Raw genomic sequence first — 10,000 nt, 5'->3', positions numbered from 1 at the left:
AGTCGGCGTCGCTTGAGAGAGGACTTGTTTTGAGGAGATTTCGCAGTGAAAAAAGCCACGTATTCCTAAAATTCCGGTTGATTTTTGTCCATCATGTCTATGAGAACTACCACACATCTCAATAGTGTAAGTTTCAAGTTGAGAAAACGGAAGAAAGGGCGAGAAAAGTGTAAGAAAGACAAGAATCGTAACGTCTCGGCGCCATGAGGCTTGGGTACGCGCCGGCCGTTTAAATGCCTCGGAATTTAAATCTTTGTCTCCGTGGCGGCTTCGGTGTAATTTTTTTCTCCTTGTCTAGAACCATACTTATATTAAAAGGCTTTCCGGGCTGGCTTTCCTGAATATGATAGAAATGTTTCAAGTTCAGTTTTGAAATATTTGAATTGGTATATTTTGCGACGGTTACATTTTGTTTTTGTTTTCGTATTTTTCGTATTTTCTATATTCCTCTTCATCCATCGTCTTATTCCTTTGATATTTATAATCTTCCGAGTTAATATTTTCAGCTTTATACGTGGAGAACATAAGCCTACGTGAGTGTAATGAAAATCGCCTTTTGGAGATTTAAAATTCCTTGAGACATCTTGAATCTTCTGTGAATACCGAGTGATGGATATTTATTTGAACGTGTGAATACATCCTTTTTGATATTTCTTAAACCCCGTGAAGTGCGTGATATCATATGACACATTTGAGCTATTCTAAAGATTTATTTATTTTTTATATATATAATTACCCTGTAGTGGAATTCAGGTTTAGCTTTTATTACTTTTTGATTAAAGTTTTTGCTCTATTCAGATATATTTTGTGAGACTTCTGTGGTCTGTGATAGGAAGCTAATGCAACCCTGATGATCCAGCTTCAAGCAATCGCTGGGGCCGCAGATTGTCAGTTTAATCAAATAAATAGGTTGGATGCTTGTGTAAATTGCTAGGGATGTCCAAAAGCTTGTGGTGTGTTGCCTTCAGCAGTGTAAAGTATGTGTTGCAGGGACAGACATATTGGTGTTTTGTATTCATGACACTTGAAGCATTATGAAAGGGCCAAAGGTAAACTATGTACTCATTCCCCCTCTGCCTTTTTCCAGAACCTGGGGCATGATCTAAACAATCCCCGCAAAGTAGAGGCCAAGATGATCCAGGGGCCGGTCGCCCGTCGTGCTTTCGGGGATGTTGGCAACCGCGCTATTCCTGTACAAGGGCCCAAAGCTCCCCTCAAGCCAGGGGAGATCTCCCGCAATGAGCCCACAAAGCTGCAGAAGCCCAAAGCCGGCCTCTCTGGGCTGCTCGCCAGGTGGGTTTTATTTTTGTCTGGGATCAATGGGGTTGTTTCAGAATTTCTTAGACTGGTAATTCCAAAGCGTATACGAAGAATAGGGTTTATGAAATGGTATTCAGTAATGCACCTTCAATGCCTTCTATTGAGTGCTTAGAAAATGGTTCATGTACATTATGGCATTTAACTTTAACTTTTATTTAATGTAGAAAAGGTATGAATGAGAGGGAATCTTAAAAGACAAGTTTCATATATCTTGTTAGAAGTACATCTTGTATTTCTGACCAAGATATATTCAAAGCAGGTCAAATAAACATCTTGTGAATTTTAAATATGTCAACATGAATAGTTCATTCATTATTAATCTTCTCCTTTGTCAGATCTGGCAAAGAGAATGTGAAGCCCCTGAAGGAAGTGGTCGAACATGTGGAGCAGATGGATGTGGAGGAGGAAGCCAAGGTTGAGGAGCTGGCTATTGCTTTCTCAACTCAGAGACTAGATATTGAAGATATTGATGCCCAAGACAGTGATAATCCCCAGCTTGTATCTGAATATGTGAATGATATCTACAAGTATCTGCGAGAGCTGGAGGTAATACTTCAAGGAGTTTGTATACCGTGTTTGTGTGAAATGTTTGTGACATGTTGATCTCTATTGGAATACTATATAGTCTGAAAAACTAGTTTGGTAAGAAAGTTAGTGGTTGTGGATTTTGTACCATGGTAAGCTAATCATGTTGGCAACACTGAAGTCGGTTGTCAACCAGCTTGCGTGGAAATATTAAATATGCAGACTTCAGGGCCGGTTGTCACTAAGAGTGTCATATTGGTAGTATAAGTCTAGAAACAATAGCTGTTATTAGCTTGCTAGATATATAGCTTGATATATTTCCAGGTGTATGTTTATAAATTTTTCCCCCTTCTCACAGGATGCTAACAAAGTTAAGGCGAGATACCTAGAAGGTCAAGTAATTACTGGGAAGATGAGGGCAATTTTGATTGATTGGCTTGTCCAGGTTCACCTCCGCTTCACCCTTCTTCAAGAGACGCTGTATCTGACTGTTGCTATCATTGACAGATTTCTCCAGGTAACTAGTTTTTAACTCGTGGCATAATGTCCTATGAGATGCATGTCGTGACTTATAACGGGAGGGCCAGCTGTATACAGCCTAGGCCTTAGACTTGCATATTACATGAAATCAGTCTTCATCATAAGGTTACCAATCTTTTAACAAATTAATTTTTTTGATACTTTTATTTATACATTTTTTTTTAATGGCATCTTCCCTTATTTCCAGACACAGAGGAATATACCACGTAACAAGCTACAGTTAGTTGGTGTGACTGCCATGTTCATTGCTAGCAAATATGAAGAGATGTATTGCCCAGAAATTGGGGACTTCGCATACATTACAGACAAAGCCTACTCAAAGGCAGAGATTCGTAAAATGGAGGTGACCATGCTGAATGAGCTGGGCTTCAATGTATCCTATCCCCTTCCATTGCACTTCCTGCGAAGAAACAGTAAAGCTGGCTCTGTGAGTACCTAGAGATCGTCATAGATTGAAGCAATATTACTTTTTTTTTTTTTTATGTAAAATACTGTAATGCTTGTAATATGAAGTAAGACTAATAATTTTGTCAACAGGTTGATGCTTCTCAACATACCTTGGCAAAGTACCTGATGGAACTTTGTTTGCCCGAGTACAGCATGTGCCACTACAAGTCGTCAATAATTGCTGCATCTGCTCTCTGCCTTTCACTTAAGTATGAAAATAAGTATTTGATATAGAATTGCTTAAATGGTTTTACAAATGAATTCCTAGATTGCTTGTGTTAATGAATATTGTGCTTTAAGAATTGTTACTTGTTGAATCCACATTACTTTTTGTCGTTGGATGAACGTTCAATCGGTGACTCCATCTACATTTTTGCCTTTTTAGAAAATGGTTTATTCCCAAGTACAGGTTGGATTTGATATTTCTTTGAACTACAGGATCCCTGAGGAAGTCCTCCATACCCTGTCAAGTAATATTTAAATTCCCCTTTTTAGATTGTTGGATGGCAATAACTGGAGTGACACATTGACTTACTATTCTCGCTACACTGAAGAGCAGCTCCTGCCAGTCATGTGCAAGATGGCGTCAGTTGTAGTTAAGAGCAGTAGTGCTAAGCAACAGGTAAAGTAACCTTGGCTTTTAATAATTATTACATTTTGATTACTTCATTTTAAGTAGGTTATTTGTAATATGAATTAGACCTCATTTTCACTCAGTTCAGAATGTGTACATTTACAATCACACTGCAATTTTGTCATGCTTGTGTAGTTAGTTACATCATAAAACTGAGATGAGAAGCTTGCCACTTATTTTCATCTCGCCTTTTTCATAATCCTGGTTTTGTGCACTTGATTTTCTGCTTGGAAAGCTTATTAGATTTTTTTTACTTGCAGGCTGTAAGACAGAAATACAAAGCCAGCAAGTTGATGAAAATTAGTGAGATTCCCCAGCTCAAATCGAAGCTCATCAACACGCTCGCAGAGAAGAGTGCGTCTTATGCATAAGGTGGTTGCCATTTATAAAGTAAATATTGTACATGTTGAATGAATGGACTGGTTTTTGTACATATTACTTTAAGGTGCCAGTTTCTTTTTTATAAGCTTTCAGATTTATAGAATACTGACTACCAGTATTTGATTTATTTTACAAGACTGGTTCTTTGGGTTAGCATGTAAAACCCAGAGTGACTGGTTTTGGCATCTATCCATATATCATGGTCTTCACTGTATTAATATAATTTTAGACAGGACAAAAATGGCTATTTGATGAAAGGAACTTGTAAAAAGTATATGCTATAATGTCTTGTACTGTATATATGATCTGTGATAAACTTTTAGTTATGTCTTTATGTATACCTATATAATAAACCAGTTTTATGCAAGATCTGTACTCCACTATTTTTTATGCCTTTAGTTATAGATTGCAACCAATAAGTGTGGATTGACAGTAAAATAAGTTGATTTATGGATATTGTTCATAACCATTCCTTTCCTATAGTTTTCAGCATCACCAAAGAAAATAAATATGCATGCTTTACTTTATAAATGCAAAAGAACAAGTTTGTGTGCCAAATACTGTACACATTTTATTCTTTATTTTAGAATCCAGATGTTGATTTTATGTGCAGGATGCATATCACTTTATGCAGATTAGGTGCTTTCCCAAATGTAATTTTTAACTTCTGTACTTTTAAAAATATTCCATAATTGTCACAGGTATATTTTTTGTATGGTAATGCAGTTTCGGTAATTTAGGATTAATGAAACAAGGAATCCTGTTCCAATAATTTTTGTTGTACCTTTTTGATCAGCTGCTGCTTTGGGTGGTAGTGGTCCCAAAACTTGAGGGACAAAGATTGAAGTTGTATTTAGCGGCTCTTAAATAGGATACTTAAAAAAGAAGAAAAAAATATATTTGTTCTAGTATTGCATCCTAGAAAAAATCTAGTTCTTGACCTAAGGATGTATTAAATTGTTCTCATATGGATTTGACTAGACTAAACCTAGGTGCTATATTCTTAGTATATTTCCCGTTCAAAGAAATGTGAATGCATGTTACCCATACTCTGTAATTTTCAGTGAAGTAAAAAAGAAAAAAAAAATATTAAATCTTTCCTTTTTCCACTACCTAGTAAGATACTTTGCATGTATGGATGAGGATAAATATTGCATGTATGGATGAGGATAAATATTGCATACCACTAAATTGGGACAGGGTATGCTAATTAGTTCTCAATATTTAATGTATATCCCAGTGGCAAGTAACCATTTTTACTGTGGATGTATACCATCCAATTTCATCCAATTTCAATGTTAAGCCTGACACCAAGCAGTGTGGGCATTTAGCATGTACATTATACAAACTGAGTTGGCAACTTTGAGAAAGCAGCATTGAATGTTAAGTGTTGGGCTATGGGTATTCCCTCCCTGAGAAGTAGGCTTTAATTAGAGATAACCAATAGTCAACATGCTTTTAAAACAAGGGGAAGCACTGAACAAATTACATGACCGCATTGGGTCGACTAACTTTAATTCTGAAAGATATTACATAAACACTCGTATAAAAAAAATGGTTCTTACTGAGTAGTAGTACTGCCTGAAGCTAAACGTTCCTTTCAGTGTTAATGTTATTTCAATCTATAAAATTTGTTAGTTGTTCATCTGTTTGAAACTTCTAAAATTATTACTTTGGATGCATTGAGTAACTGTTGTCCACCACCTTAGAAAAATTTGACTATTCCAAGGCATTGGGTTTCCAGCCTGTTTAGCCCAAGAAATGCTACCAACTTTTAAATGCTCATGAAATGGAATTGGTTGCTCACATGAATTACTTATGAACACATAAGTACAAAGGCTGATATGTACTGAATCGCAATGCATCTTCTTGCACATTAGCATAATTTTTTTGAAACAGGTTAGTTTTCAAGCATTCCTTATGCTATTGAGGATTTTTAAAGGTATTTGTTACCAACAGCAACACACCCTCCAGAGACCGTCCCAAAACCAGGGTATTATGCAAACCCAAAAGCCCAACCTAACTTTTCCTACCTTCTATTTATTCCTTAGACAGGGGAGGTCAAGCCCTCTGTACCCCCACTTATTAGCACTGTGACAACTAATAGAAAATGGACATTAAGAACTCTGGCTGTGTGAGGGTGTTGTGGACTTGGTGTCTGAGCAGTGACATGCAGGGGGATATTTTCCTCATATAGCGGCGCATACCACGCCTCTGCAGCTGTAGCTATGTTGTTTCTTACTCTATTTCTAACACTTTAAGATTGTGGTGTCCATTTCCCTCTATCTCCCCGCATCACTCTCAGTAACCTTTTTTAAGAGTAAATATAGTTATTTTAAGAGATTGTAAATAAAGCCACATTTTTCATATGAATATGCTTTTTAAAGTGTTTGCAATCAAACATGGAATCCTTATTATCATTCCCAACAAGAAAGGCAGTAACAATGTTCAAATTATCACTTTCATTTTTTTGTGACTTAAGATGCCTACAGTCAAAGGATTAATGAAAATTTCTGCTAATAGTGCTATCACCAGGCAACACCATGAACCTAATATACCAATGATTGCAAAAGCTATGGCCACAAAAGAGCCTGAGTTCACATGGCCACTAGTTATTGTGCATATCCTTCGCTACTTGAAGCTCTTCCTGACAAGTGGCCTGATCTGTTAGCACGCCCAAGGAGTGACAGGCAGGCAAATTACTGAATAAGCAACAGCCATCACTCAAGTCAGTTATTTAGCCATCGGTGGTTTGCCTGCCTCAGGTGTTACCTCGAGCATGACCACCAATTAGGCCTGCTATCTGGACATGCCTTAATGTAAGGTTACCAGATCAAGCAATTAACAAGGTTTGCCTCCAATTTCCTGCTTTTGATCTCTACAAGTGCATGGTACTTGCCTAAATGTCTGAACTGGAATACAATTTGCATAGTCTCTACAAAAGCTCTTTAAGGGTGAGTATGGTAGGCAAATGTTCACATACAATCTAGAAAAGAAACACAAATTAAAAGGACTGCAGTATGTTACATGAGTTTACACCACTGACTATCATAGTATGATATCCTTTTAAGTACAAACCCACAAAAATGAAAAATGCTACCTAGGGAAAATTTGGGAATGTGCACTAACACATCTATATATTTTTGCTGTGTACAGAGTTACGAAGGCTTTCCAGCAATATGAAAAAATGCTCTACTACATTTGCAGTCCTATAAAGATCCTCATCTTACAAAAATGTAACATGTCAAGAGTTGAAAAATTCATGAACACCACCAACTTGGCATGTTTTTGCCCTTTTCCCCAAAGAAAAAAAAAATCAGTTATTATTAACACATACTGCAGTAATTATTCATACATAAAATTCTGCATCCTTTTTTCATTGCAACTGATGATGCATTTTACTGTTTTATGCTGCTTTACACTTGAGACTCCAAATTGAGGCTACAGCAATGCCCTTGTGTTGCTTGCTATGATACCCTTCCTAACATCATTTGTGGTCCACCTTGGGCTTAGCAAGCTACCTGGAAGGCAGGTGAAGTTCCATAAAACTACTGTGGTCTTGAATTGATATATTGTTTTTTAAAGTAATTAATAACTTTATTGCCAAATTTAAATAATTTGTTATTATGAACTTGGCTGATTATCCAGTATATCATACATTTCTTTTTATATTTTTATTAGCCTCATCTTAATATTTAGTTCCCTTTATGTAGCATGCATTTTTCTCTTTCTTGTGTGAACAATATGCTTGTGTGAACAATAAAAAAATAATTCCTTCAAATCAAAACAGCCACAAAATTATGTCACGATAGATCACTTACAATTTAATATAGAGCAGATATCAGGTTTCAACATAATATTGAACATTCTTTATAATCACAGAGAATGGTTCTGAGGGGGTTCTTCAAAAAAAATTGGTAATAAATCCAAAACATATTTCTCGTTGTCTAATGAAATGTGAGATGAATTATATCACCCTAGTAACCTATTGCCACTTCACACAAACTTTAAGGCTAAATTATTTTATTTTCTATAAAAATAAATAAGCATGTTAATAAGACAGCTTATAGGCCACACAATATAATTTCCTCTGTATTTGAACCACACTGTACAAACTATTACCTTGGATCCTTGTGAGGGAAGGCAGTTCTACCATTCATGTGGTACTGCGCCATCCATGTGTGCCACCAATGCTGATGCAGAAGAAAAATATACATCATCTATTAGGATGGGGTTTGGGGGGATGGCAGTATTGTTAATAATAATAATATAAATATAAAAAATTTACCCATATATTTATTATTGTCATAATCAGTGTTTACAAATAATGTGAAAGAAACAGTCAGGAATCTTTGCTGGTGAGACTTTCATTAAGGTAATGAATTGCAAAATACCTTATTTACAAATCACTTCTGATGCCATCTCTTTATAACTCACGTTGAAAGAAAACCACAGTAGATTTAGCCTTTATACATGCATTTCACTTATGCAGTTATGCAATTCTAATGCTACCAATTTGCAGGCTTCTATGCATCACCCAGTGACACAATGGTGAGGTACCCAGCTATCATTTTGTGTATGAAGAAACCATAGCAAACTTTTATAAATAGAAAGATGTAACAATATTTGTTTTTCTAGTCACGGCATTCTCCTAACAAATGTAAAGTGTAGAAATTGTCTTAAAGAGGGTTGATACCATCAAAAGAAATGATGTTTTCAATGCAATAGACAAATGGCATATCCAAAGAACAAGAGAGTAACAAAGTGTAATTATAGCATTCAATTATTTAAAAACAGTTGGCAGGAAAAAAAAAAAAAAAAAAAAAAAAAAAAAAAAAAAAAAAAAAAAAAAAAAAAAAAAACAGTGAAAACACAAGATTTGTAAATGTATATCTAACAAGGTTTAATAATAATAATAAAAAAAAAAAATATTGAAGAAAATTTGGACTGAACCTTGCATACCACAATGGACTGGTGGTCCTGGGGCCTTCTCAGAAATGACAGGAAAGTAGTGGAGTGTGAAGAGAGCTATTTTGGTGGTAGAACATTCAATCGTGGCCAGAAAGCATCTGAATGATTTTGGGCTTTCAGTGCATACGAGCAAGGCACCAAAAATGTCTTTGGTGACTAAGTACTTGTGGAGCCATCAATGTGTAAAGACAATTAATAAACTAAACTCACAGTGGGCATGGCATGGTCGTACATGCCATCCTCAAGATGTTAAATAAGCTGCTGAAGTCCCTATATACTGGCAGAAAACCAGAAGTAATAAAATCAATTAACTTATTTGCAATAAATAATACAACAAATTAACAAAAATACTGTAAATAAATCATCAATCATTTGATAAAAACTATAAAAATATATATACATATACTGACTGATCTACAAACAATCAGTCCCTTAAAAGCATTTGAGACTATAAATACTATAAATGTTCAGAAACTCTCCATCACATATGATGCTGCGATATAATTTGTTGTACAGTACTAAATCCCTTTCCATCATTTTTCTTTCTAGTCTTTTAAGTGTTATTGTCCTAATGATTACCCATGGTAAAAGATAACAGAAGTCATTTTACCATAACTTTTTTTTCCTCATTTTTCCATTTCATCGAAGTCCATTTTATTTGGTTTCCTTTATTTTCACATATTGTAGGGACACATTACATAGGAGTGTCATATTCAGATCTTGGTGGAACACAGGCCAAACATATTGACAGTAATTTTACCAGCTAATATGTTAATTTTATTTATCATAAAGCCCGAATCTTGTTTTATTTCTTGTCCTATGTGTAAGCAAAGATTTGAAATTTTCTATCCTAAAGAACTAAATATATAGTGCTTTAGAGATCATCTTTAAAAATTGTGGTCTTGTGCAGACAGATTGATTATTCTAAAACACTATGATATTCATTCATTTTGTCATGCAATTCAATAGCAATTACCTTGCTACAAACTTTTTACTTTCTCATTTATTAAAAATATTCTAAAAAAAAAAAAAAAAACACTAAAATACATTTGAATAGACTTAATACACAAAGAGTACAATTACATCCTTGTATTCGCTCTCCTGGTGCCAGGTACTTCATACACGAAGAGGTCGTCAGCACACTGTACACTTAAGCCTGTTCCTGCAGCTGCTGCCTGTGCT

At 35.4% G+C, this 10,000-nt stretch overlaps 2 protein-coding genes across 5 annotated transcripts in view; one reads left to right on the top strand and one right to left on the bottom strand.

Annotated features, from left to right (window-relative positions):
- The window catches only part of LOC113803283 (G2/mitotic-specific cyclin-B), a 4,250-nt gene extending 34 nt beyond the window's left edge, over window positions 1–4,216 (top strand). The window contains exons 1-8 of one of the 2 annotated variants that reach the window (XM_027354033.2): window positions 1–126; window positions 1,088–1,293; window positions 1,656–1,866; window positions 2,204–2,362; window positions 2,573–2,812; window positions 2,923–3,041; window positions 3,328–3,454; window positions 3,727–4,216. The exon at window positions 1–126 is cut by the window's left edge and continues 34 nt beyond it. In XM_027354033.2, the coding sequence (XP_027209834.1) occupies window positions 94–126; window positions 1,088–1,293; window positions 1,656–1,866; window positions 2,204–2,362; window positions 2,573–2,812; window positions 2,923–3,041; window positions 3,328–3,454; window positions 3,727–3,837 (1,206 nt within the window). In that variant the 5' untranslated portion in view covers window positions 1–93 and the 3' untranslated portion in view covers window positions 3,838–4,216. Of the gene's footprint in view, window positions 127–859; window positions 978–1,087; window positions 1,294–1,655; window positions 1,867–2,203; window positions 2,363–2,572; window positions 2,813–2,922; window positions 3,042–3,327; window positions 3,455–3,726 lie in introns of those variants that run through there. The other variant, XM_070121189.1, reaches the window with a different exon arrangement.
- A 1,103-nt stretch (window positions 4,217–5,319) lies between these two features.
- The window catches only part of LOC113803273 (zinc phosphodiesterase ELAC protein 1), a gene marked incomplete at its 5' end in the record, with an annotated part of 7,214 nt that continues 2,533 nt past the window's right edge, over window positions 5,320–10,000 (bottom strand). The window contains 3 exon segments of one of the 3 annotated variants that reach the window (XM_070121191.1): window positions 5,320–7,368; window positions 7,970–8,040; window positions 9,902–10,000. The exon segment at window positions 9,902–10,000 is cut by the window's right edge and continues 35 nt beyond it. In XM_070121191.1, coding sequence (XP_069977292.1) covers window positions 8,004–8,040; window positions 9,902–10,000 — 136 coding nt within the window. 3 annotated transcript variants of the gene reach the window in all.

This window comes from Penaeus vannamei, chromosome 4, assembly GCF_042767895.1.
Source record: "Penaeus vannamei isolate JL-2024 chromosome 4, ASM4276789v1, whole genome shotgun sequence".
NCBI lineage: Eukaryota > Metazoa > Arthropoda > Malacostraca > Decapoda > Penaeidae > Penaeus > Penaeus vannamei.
Note: the sequence above shows the minus strand (reverse complement) of the source record. Positions and strands in the feature narration are given on the sequence as shown.